A 27898-nucleotide genomic window follows, 5' to 3' on the forward strand; every position below is an offset into this window, starting at 1 on the left:
TTGTTTCGTTTTAAAATTGTGTTTTTCAACACCTGCTGTCAATTGTTACGCCACCTGATATTGAATTTGTAATTTTAGGCTTATTTTGATACTACCATGAATTTTGTATTTTGTTTGTGTTAAAACAAATCCAAACTGTATCCAACCTAAACCAAAGCCGATCTTACCAGCAACCGGCGTGTCTGTGTCTCTCGTCGTAGTGCGATCGTGTCCTGTGTCCCTGTGTCGCAATAATTATTCCGCGTGAACACGATAACCCGTATGGATTCGGTGACTGGCGATGTTCCCACTAAACAGGAGAAAAAGGTGCAGCTTGACGACTTGATTGAAAGGAAAAAGATCGAGTACTTGCGCCTCCTTCAAGATGCGAAGGAAAGCCAGGAGCCCGAGCCAGGAAGCGCTGAAAACCTAAACCGCAGGTGACCGGCGCCTAGTTGTCTCTAAATTAATTTTATGTGAGCATACACATATAACTTCCACAAGAGTGCACACACATTATTCGCTGCCACTTTCAGGAAGTACGAACTTGCGCTGGCATACAACGAGCGCGGCCAGATGCTCTACAGGATGATAGAATTCGACAAAGCCGTGGAGGATTACACTGAAGCCATATGTTACTGTGATTCTCTGGCGGCGGCATACTTCAATCGTGGAACCGTTAGGTACAGAATGGGTAAGATACGGCATTCTGCGTTGCTTGAATGTATAATGTATGCAATGTTTGGTGTGGTAGGGATTGGATGGTGTTTGGTACACGCATTGCAATCATTTACACAGCTTTGAGCTACGTGACATATCAAATATTAAGAGAGCACCGACTTGTTACGAGAGGGCTAAATGTCATACTCCGAACGTGGAACTTTTGTTCCTGACACCAATCGTCATTTTGTTTTTGTGTTCATGAGTATCACTCGCAGTAACCTGACAAATGTGGTGGGTGTTGATTGCTAAAGATGTCTGTATCGTCCACTCTCAAGAATATCTTTCTCGTGATTTGTTCACAGGTTATTTCGATGTAGCTTTGCCCGACATGGAAAAGGCTGTTTCACTGGATCCGACCAACAAGGAGTTCCAACTCGGGCTAAAAGAGACCAAAGAGCAGCTTTGAAACTTTATTGTAGCAAGAACACGAGTACCCACCGAATGACGTGCACCACAATGTATATGTGACAGCTGAAGACTAGTCATGAATGCCCAGGGCAACAAAACAAGCAGAGGGACCAACCAACATTGGAACAGTTGGACTTGAGAGTGACGTATCTTTATTTATTTTCCTCAGAGGTAAAATTTATAACATGTAATTGCGTGTTTTGTGTCGCCACATAAAACGCAAACTGTGTTGTGACGCTAGAACGCCGACTGCTTGAGTAATTTCCACTCCTGGCGTGGACTGTAGAGTGTGCAACCAATAAGAAGCTTGCATAATACACCATGGATGTGTGCACTTTGGCTTGAGTTCCACACATTGATGTTACGTATCAGTCACGGTACCTTGTTAAGCTTTAATAACAAAATGAAGGTGTTGTAATTGCGCAATAACAGGATGCGAAGAACCCTGTGAATGTAGCCATACAACACATCTAATGGCAATGCAAGAGTATTTTCATTGATGATGGAAGTGTGTGACGTTAGCTCCAGAATAGTAAGTTCTTATACAGAAAATAAAGTGTAAAAGTGAGAGGCGAGCTCTTGGGTTTGCGTCTGTCTTCTGCAAGCTTACAGTGGGGCTACATTATTTATCACCGTGGCATGTTCAATTTTTGCTGTGAACAGATGATAAACTGTTTTACATAAACAAACTTTGACCAGCCTGTTTTCATTAAAACTTTAGCAAAATCTGCTTTTTACACCAATATGAAATGAGTGTGTGGTTGTTTTCTCACTGCAATGTGCAACGCTCTACAGATTGTATGAGGAAAGCAAGTTCATGCAAAAAAAATATGAACCCCCGCTCCTCCCTTCTTTCGAACTAATGGCATGCATCCATAACCGTGCTATGAATATACTGTATCTTTATAGGTCAACATTACGTTTTTATCCCCTAAAACATTATGAAAAAGTAGGCAAAACCAACTTATAATCGTGACTGACATGCCGAACACCACAGGGTGCACCAACTTCTTTAAAAGAAACAATATACTGCTGTATTTGTGAAACCATTTAACTGTTCCCCTTGCATGCTCTTTGGGGAAAGCTGGAACTGGCAGTGTGCACAAAGAAAGGGTCATAACAGCAACAATGATTGGACAGCTCGTACAGTTTCTTGCTGAATGCACGTCCTAGTAACACCATTCACTTGAGTCGTCCACATACACTTGTGGCCCATAGACGCACACAGCACAGATTCACATTTTTAGACTACTTGAACTTTAAGTACAGACTAGAGGTGGGTGAAAGTCAACTTTTTCAAGTACAAATAGTGAGTATTGAATAGCTAAATGCAGACGCATATATATATTTACAGCAGAAATATTTATATCAATGTAACCTGGTGCCACACTAGCGCTGATAGGGGAAAAAAAAGGACAGCGAAGTAGCACAGACAATAGGATCAATTTTAATAAGAACACTCATTGTCATTAAAATAGCAACGAATAGCCTTTCAACATCTTTAGAGTGTGGTTACAAACAAGCTTTTCAAGAATGAATGGCTGCTATAGTGTATATATTTTTATTTTTTTTAGCTGCACCAAATCTATATAAATTGCCTGTGGCAGATAGCATAGTGTCAAGATCAAGTATCCTTCATCTGAATTTCTCGATCAGACAGTCACCACTTCTACAAGAAATCAAAATATTTAATTGACTAAACATACTCGTACTAATTAACCTCTTAATTATGCAACATTTTAATCTACGAATTGTAGCTTGTGAGTTCGCAGGACTTGGAGCGAATTCTCTGGACTCCCCCTGTTTCAAGATATTAATTTTCAGTGTCTGACGAAATGCATAGGCGTTCCAATTACTTTTGGACTTCAATGCATCGATTTCTTAAGAAAGATAACTGGAACACCAATGCATTTCATCGGGCACTTTGATATGTAATATCTCAAAACTGGTGCAGTCCCGAGAAATCGTTCCAAGTGGGTACACCTTGCGAACTCACCTGCTATAGTTTTTGGGTTCAAATATGTGCCGTAAGGTTGGTAATTATATAAAATGTTGATTAGTGTAAATTGGTTAATTATCAATTAAGTGTGTTGATTATTTAGAGGTAATGGCCACTCTATCGAGTAATTAATGTCAAAGGTGTTATCTGCTGCAGGCAATTTTCAAAAATTTGGCACAGCCAAAAAAAATAAAGAACACCCTATATGACTAGCTTTGCAAAAACAATAAATAAATTATTAATGAAAAAGAGATGACAAGTTGTGAAAAAAAAAATAAATAGCTGCTGAATCTCTTATGTGCCTTACGTACATGTAAAAGGGCCCATGGTAAAGAAAATGTCACTGCTCATCGCATAAAAGATAGAAGTACTAGATTATTAGTCTGCAAGAAACACCAAAATACAGACTGCAAGCAAAAATCTCAGGTTGCCATGTAGGTTTCTGCTGCGAAACTGAAAACAAAGCTTGCATTTTGATTTTGCATTACTTTGAAATTATTTCTGATTGTATCCCTTCTGATAATTTGTGACACTTTGTTTACCAGATAGAAAACAGTAATCCAACTTTAGCATTCAGTTAATGTGAAATATTTGGTTAGTTTCGATATACTAAAATAGTGAATAGTTCATTTTCATATACATATAATGCATAATATTTTATTTGTATTCTAAACTTCGATTATTCACCCACCAATAGCCAATCTGGACCATGTAACACAGCACCAGGTTCCTTCCTCTCTAATGTCTCTGGCCAAGTCTATATTCAAACACAGGGTCTGCCTATATTTAAATATGTGCATATTTATCAGGATGTGTCCGTAAACTTAGAAATCAACCAACATTCGTGACAGACATATAATCTGCAAAATAGCTTCTGATACCTGTGCTTAAAATGCCAAATGCATGAGCAATAGGAGAATGCAAACCCTTGTATGATATTCTGTAAGTACATTTCCACACACGCCTATATAGACCACAAAGTGGTGCAACACACTGCCTAATTTGAAAAGGCCAGGGTTATCTTTTTTTTTCCCCCTGAGTAAATTTATCTAGGATGTGTTGACACGTCACACCCGGGCAGTGTGGCTGAGCAGAGATGATTAATAGAATTAATAGACAGGTTAAAGGCGTTCAGTGCTATGGGATTTCACACCAAGCCTGCATAATTGTTTCCAGGTAGAGAGTGTGGCACAGAAGATAAAAAAAGGCAGACACGTGACATTGCACAGCGTAAAAAGAGTTCAAGGCGCGCATGGCGAGCAGTCACATCTCTATCTGAGTCATCGGTGGATAGGACGCCTCTGAGATGTAGAGTGAAAGTCCCAGCATCTTGTTCGAGGGCGTGGACGGACGGTGGTCATTCGAGAGCTGCTCCTCGCAACGACCTTCACGCAGGCTGCGCTTCTCTTCGTCGCCATCTGTTGGATGGCGCTGAACGGGACTGACGACTATCACGCGGGCACCGTCGGGTGTCTCCATCTTCCTCTCATCCGGTGAATCTTCCTCCCCGGGACGTTCAGCCTGGGTAAAAAGAAGATTGGCACAGGATCGCTAAAGAGAATACTGAAAAAGCAACGCTAATGATAAATATTAAGCTAATCTGAATTAGTAAAGTATGCTTTTGTAATAACCGAACTCCTACTCTTGCTGTGAGATGTAGGAGGCTCGGCAAGCCAGAAAAGACACAATGACGAAACACTTGTGATGGCCACACCAACCCGAAGTGTTCACGCACTAGTCCGTCATGACGTCATCGACTTGGACAGCGTTCACCATGGCATTTACTCCAAGGTGCTATTCTCGACACTGAAATTCCACCATATTTATGTACAGAGTTGTGCATAAAGGACACGGACACAGGAAAGAACAATGGTATGCACAAAGTGCTCTTTATCAATAAACAGTTAACTAGACTGGGGTAGGGTGGCTAGCAGCGTCTGGCATACGTCCTAACCAGGGATGTACGCTAGACATTAATTCCGCCCAAAGCTGATTTAGTAACGTTGGATTCTGCCATATTGTCAGCTCTCATTGGCTCAGGAGGCCGCTATGGCCTCTCTGATTGGCTTAAAACACCACCATTGCAGAATGCAGCAATATATCAGTGTCCGGGGGACATTCTATTGTGAAATGCGGCTGTGATGTCAAATTCACAATTCATGTCGAATTCTGCAATGGCAGCATTTTGAGCCAATCAGAAAGGCCATTTATAGTAACCCCCTGAGCCAATCATAGTTGACCAGACAACGAATTTGACAATATGGCAGAATCCAATGTTACTAGATAAGCTTTGGCGAACTAGTGTCCAGGCTACACCCCTGGTTAGGGGTGTATGCTGGACACTTCTAGCTACACTACCCCGGTCTAGTTAATTGTTTATTGATAAAGAGCTACTTATTGGAATAAAGGTTAAATAACTTAGCAGATTTCGAGAATGTTTCCGTGTGCTAAAACGTTCAAAAAACGGGGAGGAAGGGGGGGAATACTTTAATACCTCTGACGTTACGCTTAATCTAACGGTGCTGAGGTTGCAGCGCGAAATTCAAGAAATAGAAGATAGCCTAATTTTCTCCGGTAGGAAACAATATCTTTTCCATCAAGTGACAAAAAAATACCCCATAATTAGATTAAATTATACTGAATAATAATAAACAGATTAATTGCAATCATCTACTCAAGTTCCCTGGTGCAATTAATGTGTTTGTTGGTAATGTAACCTCTTCAACTTTGATGCTGCTCTACTCGTATTACAAAATTACTGAATGTCTTTGCTGACACTCGATCATGCACACGCATATTGTATATACTACACAATATGAGCAAGTAGCCTTTCTTCTTCCCCTGGAAAAAGTTGGAAAAACGCCAAAGTAAAGCGGGGGGGGGGGGGGGGGGCACATATTGGCGGCGAGGAGTTGCGGAGTCGCCATCTATCGCAAGCGCCTCGCTGTCGTAGTATGAGGGATCACGTGGCGCGCTCCTCATAGATTTTTGCTATCAGCGCTCACTGAAAACACCACGCGCGAGCTCTCCCGGACATTTCTGTAAGTACTTTCGAAACGAGAGAAGTTTTTTACTGTCTAAACTGAAAGCACAGAATCGTTTACAGACGCTATCTCTACCGAATACGTACAGTGAACGCCACTGCGCGCGGTCGCCTCGATGGAGTCGCCCGAACCGGCTTCTTGCGTGAAAGGTAGGTAAACGTTGAGCGCAAACTATGTGAAATATGTTCTTATAGTGTTTGCATAACTAAATGGAGCGTAATAGAATGAAGCCTCAATGCAGCCTCAATGAAGCCTCAACCGACTGCGCGTCTGCATGCTTGTCCCGCACTGTTTCGCTTTCGCCGCGTGCGCGTTTTCGCACCATGCCATGAGCTTTGGGCAGCAGAATATGAACATTTGACAGTATATAAGCAACCATTGTTGCGTGAACGCTATCAGAGCTGTTAAAAAATAATTTTATTGTAGAGACTTCGACGCCTACGGGGAACTGTGATGTGCCGTAGCGACGATTCAATCTTTTCTTTACTTATAAATTCTTGGACGTTTCAATATTATTTCTCGAGTTGCGTCGCACTGTATGTTTATCGGTGTTCTCTGCATGTGATTTCCCGCTGCTTCTTTTTTGTAATCCAGTGCATTAATTCATAACACAAACGTGACCATATGCCATGCTTTTTATTTTATGTGCTTACCGCTGCCTTTCCACTCCAGTGAACTTGCCAGTATCTATAGCATCGACAAGTTCATAGTCCAAACCGTCATGACATTAGTCGGGCAGCGGACTCGGGCGAGCGTCTCAGTGCGCGTTTTCCGAACATTCCAGACGCGGCGCCGTAGCAGAATTCTTCCTCGCGTCTGTGCTTGCTGCATACCCGAGTTGTAGCCGATGACTGTTTGCCGGTTTTATGTTTCGCGAGCCAAGCTTCACGCAGCTTCTTGTCCTGCAGCTACGTGTGAATAAGGCTGACACCGGGCTCCGTTGCGTACGTCCGGCACTGCGGCACCGAGCAGTAGCCTACCACGTTGCGCGCCTTCAAAGTCAGCCACTACCTATTGTAGTGCTTTCAAGCGTTATAAAGGAGATGCTCGAAGCGGGAAAATCTCGCCACTAAATGAGGACCGCAGCGTACGAGGGAATTTAAACTCTCGTTTTCAGCTCACTTCGGCGCTCCCGAAGCAGCCGACGCGGCCGCTATGTCCACGTGATCCCTCCTAGCACGTCACGCCGACGGTGGCGCCAGCATTTCCAGTCTTCTCTCCCTATTGGCTCGAGGCCAATAGGGAGAGAAGGCAGGGATGTTAACCAGAAATGCGTCTGGTTGGCCATGCTACTGGGGGGGATGGAAAAGAGGGAATAGAAACATGAGACAGAAGGGAGAGGAGGGGGAGGAAAGCTGTGGTGAGCTCGTGCATGCATGCGAAGGGCCTCAGCGAGTCAAAGACAGTCACAAAAACGAGTCGCCCTAAAGAAAGACAAAAGTGCCTTCATAGCTTTATATATGGGCCGACGAGCGATAGGGACGGTCTTCAAGAAGCACCTGCGCAGACAACGGCCGATCATCCAGTCGTCATAATGCGATAGATAATGTTTGTCTTTCCGACTGAAATCGATGGCAATGGCACAGTAAATGTTCTATGTTCTCTTCCACGCCGCAGACATCGCCTGCAGCACTGTTGGTCATTCCAATCAAAGTAGTGTACGCCTTCGTGAAAGCCACTTCGTGAAAGAAGCAATGCCTCAAGCTCAGGTGCTGGTCAGAGTTAAAGCGAAGGGTTCAGTTCGTACAACTTGGTGCGCCTTATATTTAGGGTGTTCCACTCGGTTAAAAGAGAGCTTTCGCGCCGGGTGACAAAGCTGCTTTGCAGCGTCTGTATTGGAAAAAGGAATGGGAACACTGTGTTGTTCTTGATGTGACTCTCGAGCAGCTTCATCTGCTTGGTCATTTCCACTGATCCTGCAATGGCCAGGTAGCCACTAGAAAATAATTTCGTGGCCTTTCTGTTTGATGTCATGATGAAGTTTGATGATTTCGTATGTTAGCTGTTCGTGAGCTCTACGTCTGAGAATTGAGTGCATGCTGTGTAAAGCCGGTCTCGAGTCAGAAAACACGGCCCATGTACTAGGACTCTCTGTATTAATAAATTGAAGCGCAATGCGCAGAGCCGTGAGTTCTGCAGCCGTGGACGTCGTGACATGTGACGTCTTGAATTGCAGTGCTACTCCTCTTGTCAGTATAAACACAGCACCCCCACCAACATGAAGCAAGAATGTGAAGCAAAAATTTAAAAAGAGAACTAGCTGTTCCTCACCGTGACTTCTGCCTGCTCACACTCGAAACTGGCTATTTTATTGCCGTTCTTGTCCCCTTCATCTTCAGGTATGCTGCCTTCCTTTCTACTTGCCTTGGCCCTGTGCGAGAAAGGTTGAAGAGCACCTATTGATAATTGTGCCCGCATGCACCACCACCACAGCACGAGAAATTGAAACGCATATTCAAACAACTAACAAAAATCTAAAGATTAACTTCTCAATTGATTGCTTGCGGCACACATTGCAATTTACTAATTGTAGTCGGCGAGCTTGCAAGACGTATTCACTTGAAATTAATTTCCAGGATGAAACCGGTTTCGAGATATTTCCCAAAGTGTGCGAAATACGTGGGCGTTCAAGTTACTTTTCTGGTTCAATTCATAAGAGAGCGTTTTGTTAAAAAGGTAAGCAGAACGACAGTGCATTTTAGGGCAACTTTGATAGCGCATATCTCCAAACGGACATCATTCTGGAAATTCATTATAAGTGGATACGTCTTGCAAACTCTACCGGCTACAATTCGTAAGTTGTAATATGTACCGTAATGTAATTAATTCAATATGTATTTACTGGATTTTTGTTAATTAGTTGAATATGTGTTTCGATATCTCATGTAAGTAATGCCCGCCTCTCAGAATAACCCTGCTCAAGGACTAGAACTACGTTGTCTGCAACAGGCTATTGTTAAAAATTCCATAACACTTAAAGATGATCACCCTGTATTTTTTGCGATGCGTCACACAGGCCGATGCAGAACAGTCGCACTTGAGAAATGACGGCGAACAAGCAATCAAGCTGTGTGAAGCATCTTTCAGGCTTCTTCGCTGATTTTGCAGCAAAATTAACACCCGAAACTAAATCTCTGTGGCAACCTTTTTGAAAGAAAAACCAGCGTCATGCAAATAAGGCCGACTGTGTTCACGAACGGCAGAGACGCCAGCTTCCTGGGACGACGATGAAACGTATCAATCGCGTTGCTCACTTTTACAGCTGCTGCCTTCCACATTTTTTTCCACGTCAGGTGTTACAAAGTGCATACACGTCTCACCCAAAACAGAAAATTCAACTTTCACTGCTATAATAAGCTGTTGGCAGGCGTGGTCGCTGGTATGGTTCACCAAATGGCAGTGTTCGCGTCTTGTCGACCCCGTGCGCAAGCAGCCCACTGCCGAGCAAAGTTTACTGTTGCTGGAAATAGCGCAGTGAATGACGGTTATAATCGCAGATATTATGAAACTCCATTGTTTTAAGCCATATAAAAAACAGGGGACAGATGGGGAAGAGAGGAGAAACGAAGCGAGGTTGACCAGAACATTCGGTGGAAGAGGTTACTAAGAAAGAAGGAGGGAGGGGAGCGAAATCGAAGTAAGAAATGTACAAAGAAAGGGGGTACTACAGGTATAAATGTGAGGTGGCGTCGACGCAAGTCAGTTACATCACTGAAAGACGTGAGAGTGCACGCTATGCAACATAGAATACCACGAGGGAGCAATGGGAGGCACTACTGTTTACCTCTTGTCCACATGACAAGAACGAATATATTTGCGCAACCACAGTGATTGCATCCAAAGTGTTTACCCTGATCGGCGTCTACTTGGAACCAGGATCACCTTTCGACGTGACCAGATTGGAAAACTTGTTGACAAACACTCAGTCTCCACATATTATTTGTGGCGATTTCAACGCACATAACGAGATCTGGGGCAGTTCACATACATGTGCTCGGGGTGCCAAGCTGGCGAAGCTTTTTGCAAAATACAATATAGAGCCCTTGAACGATGGCAGCATAACATACCTGAAAAATCCGACGACTGTTAGCTGCATTGACGTCACATTCGTATCAAGTCAAGTGGCCCCCTATGTTCGGATGGTGTACAGATTTCGAGACTCGAGGTAGTGATCACTACCCGATCCTAATCTCTGCCCTTCATTTTCGGACGTCGCCCAGAAAAGTGAAACTGAAGTCGGTAGACTGGGAAGCTTACACAGCAGCCGTAGACAAAGGAATCACAGCCTCGACTACGAATACAGAAATAATACCGACAATAGCTCATTGCCTCAAACAAAGTACCCGCTCTGCCACTAAGCATTGTAATGTACCAACAAACGACGAGGAATTTGAAAGGTTATGTGCAATTCGAAGGCGTGCCGAAAGGAAGGCTCTACGTACTAAGAATATCGAAGACCTCAGAACTTGTCAACGGGCACAAAGACATATACGACGTTAACTCACCAAACTGGACCGAAAAAGGTGGAGGGACTTTTGTGGGACACTGGACATACGACAACCGCTGAGCAAAATCTGGAGAGTCGTCAGAGGCATTCGCAAAGAGCCGCAACAGCTTTATCTTTTTATCGCCCTCTCATTACATGAGCGCGCATCCCTGAAAGAGGTGGCAGAGCAGTACTGCAGGCTCCTTTCCAACGGGGCACAACCTTTGCGGCAAATTGCAAGTCATCAGCCTAGTCCACCTCGAGCTACCCTTCCTGACTTAGAATTACCATTCACCATCGAAGAGCTCACGGCAGCAATCAGCGACGTAAACAAGCGATCATCCCCTGGCCATGACGGCGTGAGTTATGAAGCACTCGCAAATCTATGTCACACATCTCGCCTACGCCTTCTGGAGTACTACAACGCCTCATGGATAACTGGGGAGGTTCCTACGGAATGGAAGCTTGCGAAAGTCATTCCTATATTGAAACCATCGAAGCAGCCAACAAATTACGCCTCCTTCAGACCCATATCTCTGCTTAGCTGCGTAGGGAAGCTATTCGAAAAAAATGATCTACAAACGACTAAATTGGTTCCTGGAAACTGCAAAAGTTTACCCGGAGGAAATGAATGGCTTCCGGCAAAATAGATCCGCAATTGATAATGTCATTGCCTTGGTCTCATCAATTGAAGAGGAATAGGTCTCTGGCAACATACCTACTGCATTATTTTTAGACATTAAGGCAGCATATGATTCGGTCTATCATACAGCAATACTTGACGCTTTGGAAACCCTTGGTCTTGGAGGACGGCTCTACGCATGGATTGCAGACTATCTTCAAGGACGCCAACTTTTCATGTGTACCCCGGATGGCCCCACGGCGCTTTATGCCGTCGAGAAGGGAGTGCCACAAGGAGCTGTGTTAAGCCCGGTATTATTTAATTTAGTCCTCATCCATCTGAAAAGCAACCTGCCCCCTGGCGTCAAAATCACACTGTATGCGGACGACATCTGCATTTGGAGTGCGGCGCGTTCCCGCAGTACCACCCAACAACGCCTCCAGAGAGCGCTAGCAAATATATCGGCCTACCTAAATCCAAGGGGTCTGAAATTGTCCCCCGACAAAAGCGTTGCCATGGCTTTCACGCGGAGGTGTATGGAAAAATACCCACTAGTGTTGGGTGGTCGCGCCCTTCCATACGTCAAGACGCAAAGGTTTCTTGGAGTGACGATCGACAGGAACCTCACATGGTCGCCCCAAGTGAAAAAACTGAGTGAGAAGATTTCCTCGGCGTCGCACGTATTCCGATTTCTAGCCGGATCACAGTGGGGCAGCACCTGTCGATCAATGGTGCTCCTCCATAAGGCCTACGTCGATGGAACACTACGATGTTACCTCCCGATCCTGCACAAAATATCTCCCACAAGCAAGAGAAAACTCGAGGCAGCACGAAACAACTGCCTTCGCGTATGTCTTGGCCTTCCGAAGGGGTCGTCCCGCTCAGGGACTGTAGCAGAAGCTGGATGCCTGCCTCTGGAAGTGCTATGTTCGCAGGAGACACTTCGGATACACCTCAGCCACGTCATTCATACGAAGACTCACTTTTTAAAGGATATTTCCAGAACCCGTGCTACATCTAGTTTTGGGCAGGCCGTCGGAAGCATATCTATTTCGATTCCTGCTCAGGCGTCACAAATTATACCGCGAAACATTTCACCATGGACACTGTCCCCACTGGAAATCGTGCCATACATACCTGGAATCAGTGCGAAAAAGAAAATGCCTCAAGCAGCGACTTATCAGATAACTTTAGAATATATGCACAAAAAATACGCAGCCGCAACGCACATTTTCACAGATGGCTCTACAACTCCACATCGTTCATCATGCGGAGTTTTTGTTCCCTCTACAGGACAACGATTCTCGTTTCGTCTTGAGCGAGCGGCATCATCTACCTCAGCGGAGCTATATGGCATTAAGGAGGCCCTTGTGTATGTACTTCGACAGCAGTCGCCACAGGCATGGGTGATATTCACAGACTCAAAAGCAGCCCTACAAAGTATATGGAACAGGCACAAGCGTTGCAATAATCAACCAGCAGCATTTGACATTGCTTATCTTCACCACAGGGCTAAGATTGCTGGGCATTGCATAAAGTTCCAGTGGATACCTGGCCATGCCGGCATTTCGGGAAATGAAAGAGCGGACGAAGCTGCCAGAAATGGACTCCAATACCGCAAGTTCAGAAGAACATATTTTACAAAAGCCGACGCTTCAACCATGGCAAAAAAATATGCCTATCAAGAAAAAAACCGCATCTTGAATCTGCCGCTTCACCAAGATAACTTCCTACGTTACATTAACCCAGAAATGAGACCGAAAATTCCACGACCACTTCCTCGACACTTAGAGACATTGTACCATCGTCTTCGACTGAAGGTGGCATATACGAACAATTATCTGTACCACATAGGACTTACCACTAACCCATACTGTGATAACTGTCGCAACTTAGAGACAATTGAGCACATATTACTAGAATGCCCCGCGTACCGCGACGAGAGACAATTTTTTGAGCACCAAATGGACATGATTCGCCACGAACCGTTAACATTACCGAGCATCTTAGGTCCAATGCCCGGCCCTTCAAAACAGCGACGGGTTTTGGATTTAGTGTTCAAATACCTGACAGAAATTGGTCAAATAGGAAAACTTTAAAAATTGCATCCTTCCTATACAAAAGCCTAAATTAACCCGCCATGTCACGTGTAAAAATTAGTATCAGGTCCACTCGGACATTTCATATTTATTTTTATCCTTTTTTTTTTCTCCCACTCTCTTCTGGAATCTTTTAATCCCATTCCCCATCCCTATACAGAGTAGCATGCCAGCGGTTATATACGCGCCGGCAAAATTCTCTGTTCTTCTAATAAAGAGCCCTCTCTCTCTCTCTCTCTACCTCGGCCCTCGACGACCAGCTCAAACTGATCCTGAGAGCGGAGAAGATTGCAAGAGCCAGCGGAGCCCTGAACTAGGGGCTCCGACAAAAACACTGATTATTTTCTCAATTAAGTTTCTCTCTCTCTCTCTCTCTCTCTCGCTCACACACACACACGCACAGACACACACTAAAAGACCAGAGAATCATTAGCGCGAGTGGCGCTTGGGAACCTGTAAAGCTAGCTTCTTCACACAGTAACTTTTGTTGCGCAGAAGCGAGCTTTAAGAAACACGTTCTCGTGTGGCTCGCACGCACGGGGCGTCGCAAAGATTGCCTCATATTGCCTCAGATTGGAAAGAACAGTGATTTCAGCCACGCGGTACCTGTTTATTTATTTACACTGACGCAAAGCTAACGGTAAAAAAGGAGCCTCGTGCAAACGACCATAAGAAGAAACAAAGTACAACAAACAAGAAGGAAATTGCGTTATTTATTCATTGTTACCTTTAGCATTCGTCCTGTGTAATGAGCCTGTCTTCTTGCGATCACTTGTAATTTGTATTAGACCTCTCTCGCGATCGCTTATTTGTGCCCAACTATTTTCAAATCACAGTACGGCATGGTGATATGCTCGATGAAGGCAGAGCACGGCCGTTGCCCGCAAACGGTCGAGTACCACGTTCGTTGCACGTGCCCCACCGGATCCACCCTTCTACGCTCCAGTGCGTTTCCCACAACGAGGAGAGGGACGCGGAGAAGTGGCCGCATCGTTAACAGATCTTGCAAAGTTCAACTGGCTGGAAGTAAAAGCGTGCGGTATACGACATCTGTGCTCACCTTAGCTCTCTCGCCTTTTGGACCCTGGCGAGGCGCTCCGCTTTGTCCCTCTCTTCCTGCTCGCGATGCAGCGCTGTGTCCCGTTCCACCCTGTCCTTGAGCTCTTCCCAGTTGCGGGCAATGTGACCCAGGAGCCACTGGAATCCTTTATCGATTCCCGGATCTCTCTTGCGCCTTCGACCGCCGAATCTAATGGCGCAGCAGTTCTCCTGCGCGTCCCATATCGACGGTCATTTCGGGAAACGCGGAAGTTTACCACAGCGCGTACATAGCTCGCTTTGCGAACATGATCAAATAAGAGACAACGGGAATACGCGGCATCATTTGTGCCCTCGTTATTTCATTCACACACTGCGGTGTCTGAGTGGCTATGGCGTTTTGCTATCAAGCACGAGATTGCGGGTTCGATCCTCGTCCGCAGTTACCGCATTTCGATGGAGGCGGCAGACCATGTAGTCGAAATTAGCGCCACGTTTTGTCAGCCCGGCATGCGAGAGACCTTTGCCGAGAGGGATAAACTATACCTGCTCACTTGTGAGGGATATTTGACATACGCTCCGTGGTTTCGGAACCGACGGATAAGTGAAGAGCGCCAAAAAATGACGTCGCAATAATTCATTCTCTGAAACATTTATTGTACGGAAGTAGGGAGTATTGGGAGCTTTCGAAGTAGGGGACCCAAAGTTAGGGAATGCTATATATCAGACAGGCGTGCAAGAGAACGCAAAAAGCGTACGAAGAAGTATGCGCGTGAACTCGGTATTCGCCACAGTGGTACAACAGCACCGTCGTTTTAGTAGCTGTTTTAGTAGCCTGAACAGAACGCACCGCGTGACACCGACAAATTAAAGCCCCATGGCGCCCGTCGCACGCAGGCGCCATCTCAGGCGAGAAAAAAAAAAGAAACAGCCCAGCCGCGGCATATACCATCTGCTTTCCCTATGTACTTCTTTTCTGCTCATACCGTTATCATGGGGTAATATAATTTCCCGTTTCCTTTGACGACATCGGGGGAAATAACTGCTAGCATGTTTTTTGCTCCGTGCTACAGGCATAAAAGTGAGGTTCATGGGAGCATACCACTCGGGTGGGGCACTTGTGTTGGTTGACCATATTCTCCAGGTCTAGCAGGGAGCACATCTCTATTTCGTCGACGGCCGTCTCAAGGTCCTGCTTGTTGAGCAATCTGCACGTGTAGCGAAAACGGTTATACATGTAAATTTGGCTGACAGAGACCAAGACGCTATCGGGTAGGAAAAGTAACATGGATGGCACGCCAGTTGGTGAACAAATGAAATACGTCTACGTACTCTTGGCCTGACAGTGCCAACGTGGGAGCGGCCCGCCTTGGCTTGAGAAGTCGAGCCTCCGGACCTCAGTACAATAAAAGTTTTCACACACACACTCTAAACCGTGTAGACGGGCGTAGCGGCAACGCATACGTACAGGGACGGTGCCATGATACTGTAAAAGAGGGGTGCGGTTCTCAGGAAAAAAAGAAATGAAAAAAGGAAAAGAAAAAGGGCCGCAAGTCCCTCCTCCCTTGTCTGGATCCGCTAGTGCTTACGTAGCAGCCGCATACCAAACTTGCAAAACTGCCCCCTATATAAGGATATACAGCTGCTAGAAGCAACGAACAGGCACATTTATTTATACTCTATTGACATACTCACGGGGTCCTTGATCATGAAAAATAAATTTGCAAGGTAGCAAAAATGAATTCGAGCGCGCTCGGAAACCCCTCCTCCCTGCTAAACAGCAAGACATGCTTACCTAAAAAGGGGAAAATACTATGAAGACATTGAATAATTCCTGCGGAAATCTAAATTACAACTGACCCTTGAAGCACCAGAAATGAACAAATATCCCCAGCAGGGCTTCGTTGTCATAACTTGAGTTTGGATTCGTCGCCAAGTGGAATTGCAATCGCCAGAGCAACAGCCATATGGCAATCAACGCTTATAATGATGAAGTGAATACTTTGGTAAAGTTGGATAAATAAAGAAGCAGGGTCTATACAGATAATTATTTATCTGGTTCTGACAAAGAATTGTGGCCTTGTAGAAGCGACGTGTCGATTTCGGTATCTTGTCAGGCCCTGAGCGAAGACGTAAAGTAACACTCTCAGCGGTAGTTACGTTCATACACGGGTGTATACATATATGGTGAGGCATTGAAAAGGACTACCGTCTTGTGAAGTTCCCTTTCACGTCCGCGGTAATTCGGCTTATGCAAGTGCGGTCCATTGTTAAAGTGGACACGTGATGTGTACAGAGCAGGCGCAAATTTTTCGCTTTGGCAAGCGCACAATTGCCCGTCTTCTCAGCAGATAGATGACTTGTGGCTGGTTGGCGCGGGCACCTTTCCCACACAACTGTGTAGTGCATTGACATCTCTGCAGCCGGCACGATTGCGTAGAGTGCTCCATTTAAAAATTGACCGCACTGTACGCACAGGGCGTGCGTACAAGTAGTATACATGAGTATACTCGTGTGAGTATACATACTCACACGAGCAGAGGCTTCCCGCTGATCCGCGGGTCGGCCAGCACCTGCGCGACGGTGCGGCGGCACTCCGGTGCTCTGTGCGTCGCCGATGCGTCCACCACGAGCACCAGACCGTGGGCGAGCGCGTAGTAGCGCTCCCAGATGGCGCGGATCTTCGCGCCGCCGCCCAGGTCGCAGAGAGTCACGTGGAAGCCGCAGCGCTCCGTCTGGACGCTTGAGAAGCCCACCGTCGGAACCACGTCCTCGGGATTGCCCTCTGCGCAGCAGTCGTTTAACCGAACAATCAATCAACCGATGGCGCTTAACCTCTTCAAGGAAGTGTGACAGTGTAGGGTTGCGGATTAATCAGGACCACCTATGTAGAGCTCTTTAAAGGGACACTAAAGCGAAATAATAGATCAGTTTAGACTAATAAATCATTGTTTGAGAATTCTGCAGGCAGTCATTTCAAAATAATAGTTTGATTATTAGATGAGAAAGTGAAGGTCGAAGTATCAGTATTTGAATTTCGCGCCGAAACCTCGACGCCGGTACGTCAGTGTGACGTCAGGGATTGCAAAGTATGTTTTCGCATTTGGGTCGCGCTGGCTGAGTAAAAGTTCCCGAAACTTGTCATGATTAATATTTAGTTCCTTTAGAACACAATGTAGTCAATCTGTACCGTTATATACCTAAGTATGCCCTAGAAGATGCCATCAAAATCCATGACGTCACAGCGACCAGTTGCGGGAACTTCAAGGAGGCGTCGCCACCCGTCTTTCGTTCTTGCGCTTTTTCCGGCTTACCAAGCATGTTATCATGGTGTTTTTGGCGTCGTAGAGAGGTAATTTACTGATGCAGGAAAACTAATTTTTCTCTTTAGTGTCCCCTTTACGTGTGCCCAAATCGCGCTACATGAGTGTTTTTGCATTTCACCCGCCATCGGAGCGGTGAGCCGCGGCGGGCTGAATTTGAACATGCGACCAGCAGCAGAACGTCAGAGCCATTAGAACAACACGGTGGATAGTCTCCGTTTATACTCTTTATATACCGGGTGTTTCTACGAAGACTTTAAGGAACATATTAAAATAGCCATTTTGTAATATAAGGACGGTTCATTCGGGGACACGTCGTCAGTGGCGGTGCATGGGCGGCGGGATATAAGTGGTCATTAGCCGCTAATTAACGAAAATGCAATAATCAACTTTTGAACGTTTAGTTTCAGCGGGCTCATTGTAATCGAAAAATTGAAGCGAGTTCTCCGTATACAAGCCGTACATCAACTTTTGGATCTGCAAAAGTGCGATTACCCGCGGAACTGTGGCAAGACGAAATTCGCCTATCAGAGCGCGCGAAACCGAAATTGGGAGGCTGCAGCGAGCGCAAAGCCGCTAATTATCACGTATCACCCGCCACCCCATCGTCGCCACCACTGACCCAATGCTTCCGAAGGAACCGTCCTTTTTATTTCAGAACGGCTGTTTTTAAATGTTACCAAGTGTATGCGTAGAAACACCCGGTATCGTGGTGCCGTGCTTGCAGGTGTTCTCTGATCTGAAAACAACGAAGCGGGTAAAGGAAGAAAAAACTACATCAACAACAACAGTGCTATCGTTTCTGACGATGAGATATAGGCGATAGCCATCGAGGCTGTTTCAGGCAGCGCACGTGTACAAATAAGGTGGTTCGGATTAACCGGAACCACGAAAAACCCGAGTATGCATTATCGCGTGTCGACGGTAATACATACTCGCTTTCGAAAGGTAGGGTACGAAGAGTCAACGAATTAAAAATAAAATAAAGAAGAAGATTAAGTAAATGCGTTGGGATTTTTTTTTTTCTCTTCACTACCAAGACCAAAGAGCACCAAAACTTTATAAAGCAGGCGCAGTTACAACAATGACAAATGGTACACCGCGCGTCCAGAATTGCAATAACTAAACCGGTGCGAACTGGCTCTTGTGTGTTCGATATATTTAGATGCTCAGCGCAAAATGTATTGGCACAATTTTCTTTCTTTTTTTTAATTGAGCAGCACAAATTGGCTAATTGTTCGGGATATAATTTGTTCAACATTGCATGTATACCTCTCAACAGGTGCTTCGTTGTCGATGTCTTTCCAGAGTTGTCAAGACCAATCATGAGAAGCGTGATGTGCCTGAAACAGAAAAAAAGAACGTGACGTACGTATATGTTAGCATAACACCGAAAAAGGCTGTCGTAATATATTTGTCTTATGCGATACTCGAACCTGGTGCCATGATACCGACGTAAAAATATCTTAAGCAAAACGAGTGACGTTTAGACTTCAGTACAGATAAAGCGCATACACCTTAGTCGGGAACGATGTAATACATAAACCCATGTGGCGTATCAAATACAAGAAACGCACTAGCGCGGAGCACAATGACGAGATTTCAACAATTTAGCTGCAGGTCGCAGTGGGGTATGCATAAACGTCACCTTTTGGTTTTTATAGAAGCACATGCCCCCATCTCCGCCTTGTCTTTTCTTTGAGAAGGAGTAAGCGAACAGAAACACGCGTTACCAGGGGAACACAAGCAGAAACGCAAAAGTTGTGTTCCGAAACCGAAACTGCTCACATATAGCACATTTTGACTTTACATCGTTGGGGAAAAAGCCAAACGAACTTGCTACACCATTACGACATAAATATGAGTACAAGAAAGCTGAACAAATGTTGCAGCAAATGAAATGGGAATAAGAAAATTGTCGTCAGTTTGACACGCACACGGCACAAAACCCATGATTGCACATCACAATCGGGCAACCTAGTTCATTGTTTTGCTGTTGTAGTTGATGTGTTTTTCTTGGTTTATGCAAACATTGGATCGCACGTTACGCTGGTTGTGGCTTATTCTGTGGTTGCACCACTGTCGAGAATGCTGCGAAGGTAGCGATCGTGCGCTGTGCTTGTTCAATGAACACCGCCATACAGTGGTATCTCCGTCACTAGCTTTGCTCCAGTGTCGGTGCTAGAACCGCGATGGCGTCGCCCATGAAAATACTCGTGTGCGGAGATGTTAGCGGTGAGTTTGACAAACTTTTTGACCGTGTGTCCAACGTCAACAAAAAGAACGGGCCGTTCGACATGCTGCTTTGTGTTGGCGACTTCTTCGGGCCCGACGCTTCGCGATGGCTGCAATACAAGCTGAGCGGGCGCAAAGTCCCATTGCAGACATACGCCGTTGGCGTCACACCAGACTCGTATTCGGAGTCGGATCTCGCGGACAACGTCGTCCACTTGGGTTCTCGAGGAATTTTCACCGGTGCTTCGGGGCTGAAAATCGCCTATTTCTGCGGAAACGAGAGTAAGGACGAGAAACCTGCCAGAGGCGAGTTTGTCAAGAAAGAGGCGCTGGAGTTTTTGTCCCCGATCGCCGAGAGCACAAGCCACAAGGGCATAGATATATTCATCGCATCTCAGTGGCCCAAAAACGTCAGCAAATATGCTCACACCGCGTCCGCTGAAGAAGAAAACGGTTCGGATGTCATCTCTCTACTCGCCTACTTTCTTCGACCTAGATACCACTTTACGTCGTCCGGAAACTACTACGAGAGGACTCCATACAGAAACCACAAGATACTCCAAGAACAAGCTCGCCACGTTACACGATTCATTTCACTGGCATCCGTCGGCAACGCGGCAAAGGCGAAGTGGCTGTACGCTTTCTCGATCGTGCCCATGTCGGGCATGCCGAGTGCAGAACTCGTGAAGCAGCCGATCGACGTGACTGAATGCCCGTACGAGTTCAGCGAATCGGACCTCAAGGATGCGTCCAAATCGCAACAGTTCTTCTACGACCTCACGCCGGCTGCGGAAAAGGGTAAAAAACGAAATCGTGACGCCGGCGGCCAGCAGGAACGCAAGAAGCGCCCTCCGCCAGCCCCTAAGGGGCCCTGCTGGTTCTGTTTGGCGAGTCCCGAGGTGGAGAAGCACCTGGTGATCAGCATCGGTGAAAGCTGTTACCTGGCGCTGGCCAAGGGAGCACTTACTCCGGATCACGTGCTGATTCTCCCGATCGGTCACCATCAGAGTACAGTAGAATTGGACGAAGAGACATTGGAAGACGTTGTAAAGTTCAAGGAAAGCTTGAAGCAGTACTTCAAGACGAGAGGGAAGCGACCTGTCTTTTTCGAAAGGAACTACAAGAGTTCCCACCTGCAGATTCAGGTTGTGCCTGTGCCTGAGCCATTGATGCCTGGTCTCCAATCTGTGCTAGTGGACTACGGCATGTCGCTTGGTGTTGACTTAGATGAAATACCCAGAAACTCAAGCCTGCGCCAGATTGTAGACCCTGGACGACCGTACTTCTATATGGAGTTTGATAACACTAAGTTGTTGCACAGGATCAAGAAAAACTTTCCTCTTCAGTTTGGCAGAGAAGTGTTAGCCTGTGAAGAAGTTCTCAACTTGCCAGACAAAGCAGACTGGAAGGACTGCAAAATGTCCCGGGACGAGGAAGTGTCAATGGTGGCTGAATTTCGAAAACAGTTTGAGCCCTTTGACTTTACGTTGTGATGCATTGTACATTCTGTAAATACACAGCACTGCACGCCATTCACATGTGCTTATTTCAATATTCAGTTTTTGTAGATGTAGGAAAGTGAATGTATGATCTCATTGCTCTGAAAATATTAAAGGAGAACAAATTGATTTCACTCTCTGTTTGGCAATGTGTTTCCAGGTGATGCTGTGTGTGGCAAAGGACAAGCAAAAGGTTGTCAAATTGGTCTGACCACCTGATAGATGTATTGTGCAAATCTCGACATATCTTGCAGTGCACTGAGTTTGACTTTGTCTCTATATAACATTACTTCCTGTGCCACTGTGGCTCTACATTTAACAAAGGCAATCTACCAAGTACATGCAAATTCAAAGTCTTCAAAGGATAAGTAAGCTATCATTTTATCCTGATATATTATTGACACTAATACTAATTCAGAATATTGTATTTTCTGTTCTTGGCCTTTAACTATATATGTAACAACCAACCAAGTTCACATAAGTAACTTGCAGGTAACTGACTCAACTGTTAGAGGCAGTCAAGAAGGTTCACCACAAAGCAAGAAGCTTCATTTCAGATTGTGAGGAGAAAGCATGTTATAAATAAAATAAGGAAGAAAACTCTAAGCAACATTTTGAAGTGAGGTGTAACTAATGGCTTATCAGGTAGCAACTACCACCTTTGACTTTCCATGTGAGGAAAAAAAAGAACTTTTGTAAGAAGAATTTACCAGTGCAAGATATCTACATTTGACTTATGCGCTTTGTACTTGCATTTAAGCATAATGAGCTGCTGCAGTTCATTTTCAGAGCACCAAATAAAAAAAGTACACTAGAAAATGTTTCATGCAACAAGAAAGGCTGCATTATGTTAAAGTAGTAAACTGTCCATTTTATTTTAGTTACAAGTCCCAGCGACTAAGTTTCAGGGAGCTGGCATTATTTTCACCTATCTTCACAATATAGCCATCAGTAATAAAAAAATTCACTTATTGTTAAAATAGCAGCATGATTGCTTTAACATGTAGATTGGAATGGGTAGAAATCCACAGTAAAATGTGGTAGTGTTTATGGTAGTGAAGTAAAGAAAATGTGTATGGCATTGGGCCACTTGCCAGAGCTCAAGATCACCAAATCTTCACAGGTTTGTTTAAAACAGGTGCTGTTAACTTCCATGTGCACGTGTGGGAATTCTTCATTGACAACTGTTACATAACCTTGAAATTATTTGGACATTCTGCCACTTCTGCAACATCCAAATGAAGTTTTTGTTAAAGCATAAAATGTCCTTTGAAATAAATACACAACGCCTATGCAGTTAGAAGTACTAAAAATCAGATTGCAAGTTTTCGGAAGGACCGCTTGTGAGCTATTTGACCAAGTGGATCAATGCAAAATATAAACATTTAGGGGCATGCCAGGCCACAGGCCTGGCAAAGCGCTCTAAAAGAAACGGGTGAAAAATGTGACGCATTTGCCGGCGTCGCTGGCCTCCCAAGTGCCGCTCCGATCTCTATGCACATCGTCACTGACAGCACTTAGGACCAGCCATGTGTACTCTTCTTCTTCTTCGTGATTTGGGAGAGGGAAAATACGCTCACCACCACCTTCTTTTCCCCACTCTTTTACCAGAGTCCAATGGAAGGACTCTGCTTTTACTCAACTTACTTTTAAGGAGCGCGCCAATTTCGCTGTTGAGTTATAACGACCTCTTCCGGCAACGCGTTATTGGGAGAGGGGCACAGAGAGGGACAGAAAGGTGAAGAGTCTCGCGCGCGCTCTTTCTCGCGTTGGCAGAAAAACAGTAGCGTGGTCGTGGCGTGGTGGCGTAGGCAGTAGTAGCAATCAAGGATGGCGCCGGGAAGTAGCTGGCGGTGGCTCTTGATCACTCTCTCATTAGCAATCGGCCCACAGCTGACCGTTTGTGTTGAGGAAGCATGCCATTCGTATGACGGCGGCCAGGTTTACCCGCAAGAGAACACAAAGTCTTCAGCACATAACCTCCACTGGAGCAAAACCCAGAGTGAGTATTAATACATGACGTGTTACATGCCGGCGTCGGCTTCAACGTTCGAAAACGTGCGCGTGTCTTTTGCGGTACACAGCGCACTCTCATCACAAATTGCACGTATTGAAACTTGTCGTGCTTTTATTCGACTTTTTTAATATGAACTCGCAAGCGCTTACGTCGCTGCAAATACATATCGCTGAGTTTTACCTCTTAAGAAGCCGCTGATGTTGCAAGACTAATTTCATCATCTGCGACGCTCCCCAGTTCAAGTTCTGCATTGATGGATATTGTAAATGCAACTTGAACTTATTCATTTTGTTGTAGTCTCCAAGCCGGCTCCATACTTCACGGGAACCGCCGTCGTTAATGGCGAGTTCAAAGAGCTCAAACTCTCGGACTACAAGGGAAAGTACCTGGTGTTTTTCTTCTATCCGTTGGACTTGTGAGTATGAGTTATGATACAAACCGCGGTGACGTGAACTTAACGCCAAGGGATTTCACTGACACCGGATGGTGTTTTGGACCCGTTTCTCGTTTCAGCACGTTTGTCTGTCCGACGGAGATCATCGCATTTAGCGATCGCATCCAGGAGTTCAAGGCACTGAACGCGGAAGTCGTGGCATGTTCCGTCGACTCACCCTTCACCCACCTTGCATGGTACGTGGCATGTCGTCATTTGCCTTATATTACAAATAACACTATTTGGAAATCATGCGCAAGGTTGTGCTTCAACAAACAAAATACTTTTGTTGCGTTATGTTTAATTGCTGTAATGTACGGTGAAGTTCTCAGATGTGTACTATGGAGTGCTGCATACAAGAACACTTTTTCTTTTTTGTCATTTGAAGCCTTGCTTAACTTGAGAGATCATTTCACTTGGGCCTGATCCTGGCATATTGTTAGAAAGGCTGTTATTTGTCAAGAAACAATGCCGCTACCACTTTGCTGCTGCACGATTTTTACGCTCACATGCCTTTTATAGGATCAACACGCCAAGGAAACAGGGTGGTCTCGGACCTATCAAGATCCCATTGCTCTCCGATCTCACTCACCAGATCTCCAAAGACTATGGTGTCTATCTAGAAGACCTCGGCCACACACTGAGGTCAGCGTGCAGAACGAAGTGATGCACAAATATTGCGCTGCAATTGATCCTAATACCGAATTTAATATTTTCAGGGGTCTATTTATCATTGATGACAAAGGCAACCTCCGTCAAATCACCATGAATGACATGCCAGTGGGTCGATCTGTGGATGAGACCTTGCGATTGGTGCAGGCTTTCCAGTACACTGACAAGCATGGAGAGGTCTGCCCTGCAGGATGGAAGCCTGGAGGAGATACGGTATGGCAACATTGCGTGCCTCTATCTATGTTTAGGTGAAAAGAAATGAGTAGCAACCCTTTCAAGCGCTGTGTACACAATGGTGTATGCCAAGCACAAACAAAAGCATTGATGAAAGTAATGATATTTAAAATGTGTCGTATATATCTTGAAACACTCCTGATTGGAACTTTGCCGCAAGTTTGAAATGACGTGTGCAAAATGTGTTAGTAATACAAGTGGGAAAGTAGATGGTAGGGCATTTTTGCTTAGGGCCAGTATATATTTGTATGTAGCAGGTTCACTTCTTTCATTGTTTTTCACAAATGTGTTGCACTAGCCACAATTTCTAAGTGGCTGGATAGGTGCTTTTCAAGCCTGCTAGAATTGAAGTAGTTGACGTTTCCATATCTGATGTTCCTGTTGCAAGCTTTTGCATGAAGTCCACATTCTGCAAGCTTAACAAAACTCACTAAAGAATTCAAAATTCTTAATCTATTCTGTAGCTGTATGCTTTTCACGATTCTGAAGACGTAAGAAATGCAGTGAAAGTAAGTTTTCAATAAACAGAATTAATTGGCACCTGAAAGGGTTAATAATCTGAAAAAATAAAGAAAAATATTGTGCAGGTGCTATGCACATATTGGAGTCTTATGTGAAGCGAAACTTTTGTTAAGTGTTTGATTAATATAGAACTGGTCACTTTATGCATAGCTTTTTGCAGCATAAATATTATATGCCTGCCAGGCAAGAGAAAACCCCTACTGCAGATTACACTATCTCTGGAATCAGCCCACTCTGCTATGACGCCGTCTCCAGGGTTATTTGCCGAGGAAAGTGGCCCAATTCAGGAGATAGCGCAATGATAAAGTGTATTCCCACTTCATTTTGCGAAAAACCGAGCGAGCAAACTCTCCAAACGCCATAGAAAGCTTTGTCTTAATAAAGGAATTATGCACTTGATAGCATATATGTTACAGTGAAGATATTTAGATATTGTTACTTGTGTCACTGTGTAATTTTGTAGAGAACAGAGCCAGTAACTAGCACATTTGTAGGGGTGGTACAGACAAGGTCACATATAAGCCAATATTTTATTGTGTGTGAGCTAGCCAGCCTGGAGCGTTTGCAAAGAATGCTTTGCTTTTAAAGATTCTGTGATGTATCAGCTTCTGCTGCCCTGCCATTACTGACAGCTGTCACTGGTGAAAGGAGCTTGAAGGAAGGCCCTGGGAATAGTAGTACTTATTCAAAAAAGGCAGAATGGCAGGCTAATTGGTGTAGCATGATGTCACAGCCACATACTGTGCACGAAGATAAGACTAGATGACATGACTCTCACCTTTTTCTTTTAGTCCATTGCATGTTTTGCTGTTGCACTTTATGTGCTGGTTATCTCAGCAGCATTGAAGCTGTTCTGGAAAAAGTTTGAATTACAAACAATGCACTAATCCTTTTTGATATGTTGCTCTTGATGCTAGTTTAGCTGTGACTGAAAGCTACTAGCTGGGACATTTCGAGAACTAGTGCAGTCCATCTGCGTTTCCTGAATCGATACCTGCTTATAGCTTGGAAGCATCGTCTTGTGTTGAGCTTGCAGTGAAGTGAGCGTTAATATTGGAAAGGGTTTACGGCAACATTCAGCCTGGAATTTTTCACCAATTTGAATAAACTGCTCACATTTCTTCCTTCCTTCTCCTGCAGATTATTCCTACCCCAGCGGACAAACTGAAGTACTTCAGCAAAGTCGTCGATCCATAGTAACTCCTTTTTATATCAAGCACTGGCTACTTTTCCACAATACATTCATACTCATTAAGAAAAGGAAGACTGCATCTGCAAGCTTTGAGACGTCAATCTCCATGACAAATTTCTGTCGCAGATATCAATCTCCTGGTCAACTTACACGACTGCCTAGTCTGCTTTTTGTCACACTTCACATTTTTCATTTCTGAATTTTTTCAATAAAGAATACCTTGTGCCAGTGTTGTGAAATGCACTCCTAAAGATATTAAAAGTAGTCGGACACAACATGTCAAAGTTCCTGGAGTAGTTTTAAATTGATACTGATTATCCTGCTCAAAAACAAGCTGCTAAGAGTAAAAACAAAATTATTGCACAAGGCTTCAAACCAAAAGGATGCTATTGCCAGCTGCCTGGCCTTGATGACAGATGCACAGCTGTTCTCTCTGAACTGAGCATAAGTGAGTTGAGGGTACAACATGGCAAGAGCGTAGAACAGGTTTTGAGCGTGGGAATGAACACTGCAATAGCTGCTGATCAGACTGAACTCGCTGTGTGCTTTTATTTAGCAATCTGTGTAGTGCAATACAAGTGGCTAGGGCAGTCATCAAAACAATGCACAAACATTACAAGGCGCACAGTAAAGCAGACAAACACCAGCACCACTTTCCTAAACTGTGACCCTTGTATGGGTGTACACCAACTTGCCCAGGTTTCAGTTATCTCACTGCCCAGTACAAGTCTGCATAACAGGGTGGCTTTGTTGAAAAGCTTGGTAGTGAACGATCACAGAAATAGCAGATGTAAAAACATGGCAAGGCACACCTGGCAGGAAGGTTCCAAAATATATGCAGCTTTGCTAAAACTATGAAGCAATGACAACGGTAGCTAGCATGCCATGCACAGTGCCCAGTGAGTGCTCGTGAGGTTTTTAATCATGGCAGTATTTATCTCGTTCTTCATTATCGAGAAATCTTTCCAGAAGGTCTGATAATATTGCAGTTCCACTTTTTTCGAGGGGCTTTGCTGCGACTACTGCAATACTTGAGTTCATTGTAAGCCACACAAAGGCCTAGTATTTGTGGTGGCAGCAGGTCCACATAATATAGCGCTAGCTGCAAAAGGTGCCATGTGTGGGGGGGAAGAAAAGTTACTTGGTGGTTAGTATGGTCAGCTGGCATGCCGCAGAGCTAGGTTCAAATCTAAAAGCTGGGCAGAACATGTGATATCAGCTACGTTCGACGCTGTACATAAATTTGGGACAGGGAGCATTTTATAACAGCAGTCACTGTAAAATCTATTTGGTACCTAATCTTCACACATGACTTTGACCACAGTCCTTGAGTGCTACTACGTTACAAGTTAACACAAGTCTTTGTGAATGTA

The 27898-nt window shown here is 44.8% G+C and overlaps 4 protein-coding genes across 5 annotated transcripts; 3 read left to right on the forward strand and 1 right to left on the reverse strand.

The window, feature by feature from the left end:
- Positions 1-143: 143 nt before the first annotated feature.
- Positions 144-1301, forward strand: LOC135905909 (tetratricopeptide repeat protein 32-like). Its single transcript, XM_065437024.2, has 3 exons — positions 144-419; positions 516-673; positions 1005-1301. The coding sequence occupies exons 1-3, from the start codon at positions 262-264 to the stop codon at positions 1106-1108; spliced, it is 420 nt and encodes a 139-aa protein (XP_065293096.1). The 5' UTR covers positions 144-261; the 3' UTR covers positions 1109-1301.
- Positions 1302-1823: 522 nt separating this feature from the next.
- Positions 1824-26407, reverse strand: LOC135905906 (ADP-ribosylation factor-like protein 13B). 2 transcript variants are annotated; one of them, XM_065437021.1, is made up of 7 exons: positions 26112-26407; positions 18994-19064; positions 16931-17183; positions 15501-15606; positions 14421-14629; positions 8425-8524; positions 1824-4630 (listed from the first exon to the last, which is right to left on the reverse strand). In XM_065437021.1, the coding sequence occupies exons 1-7, from the start codon at positions 26132-26134 to the stop codon at positions 4373-4375; spliced, it is 1020 nt and encodes a 339-aa protein (XP_065293093.1). In that variant the 5' UTR covers positions 26135-26407; the 3' UTR covers positions 1824-4372. The 2 variants fall into 2 exon arrangements, with proteins under 2 accessions (XP_065293093.1, XP_070394755.1); XM_070538654.1 differs by lacking the exon at positions 26112-26407 and adding an exon at positions 19370-19418.
- LOC135905902 (CWF19-like protein 1) lies at positions 19697-21584 on the forward strand. Its single transcript, XM_065437011.1, has one exon. The coding sequence runs from the start codon at positions 19914-19916 to the stop codon at positions 21447-21449; it is 1536 nt and encodes a 511-aa protein (XP_065293083.1). The 5' UTR covers positions 19697-19913; the 3' UTR covers positions 21450-21584.
- On the forward strand, positions 23199-26753 carry LOC135905907 (peroxiredoxin-4-like). Its single transcript, XM_065437022.2, has 6 exons — positions 23199-23457; positions 23770-23887; positions 23986-24102; positions 24428-24550; positions 24625-24790; positions 26474-26753. The coding sequence occupies exons 1-6, from the start codon at positions 23286-23288 to the stop codon at positions 26528-26530; spliced, it is 753 nt and encodes a 250-aa protein (XP_065293094.1). The 5' UTR covers positions 23199-23285; the 3' UTR covers positions 26531-26753.
- Positions 26754-27898: the final 1145 nt, after the last annotated feature.

Source organism: Dermacentor albipictus, chromosome 5 (genome assembly GCF_038994185.2).
Source record: "Dermacentor albipictus isolate Rhodes 1998 colony chromosome 5, USDA_Dalb.pri_finalv2, whole genome shotgun sequence".
NCBI classification, from domain to species: Eukaryota; Metazoa; Arthropoda; class Arachnida; order Ixodida; family Ixodidae; genus Dermacentor; species Dermacentor albipictus.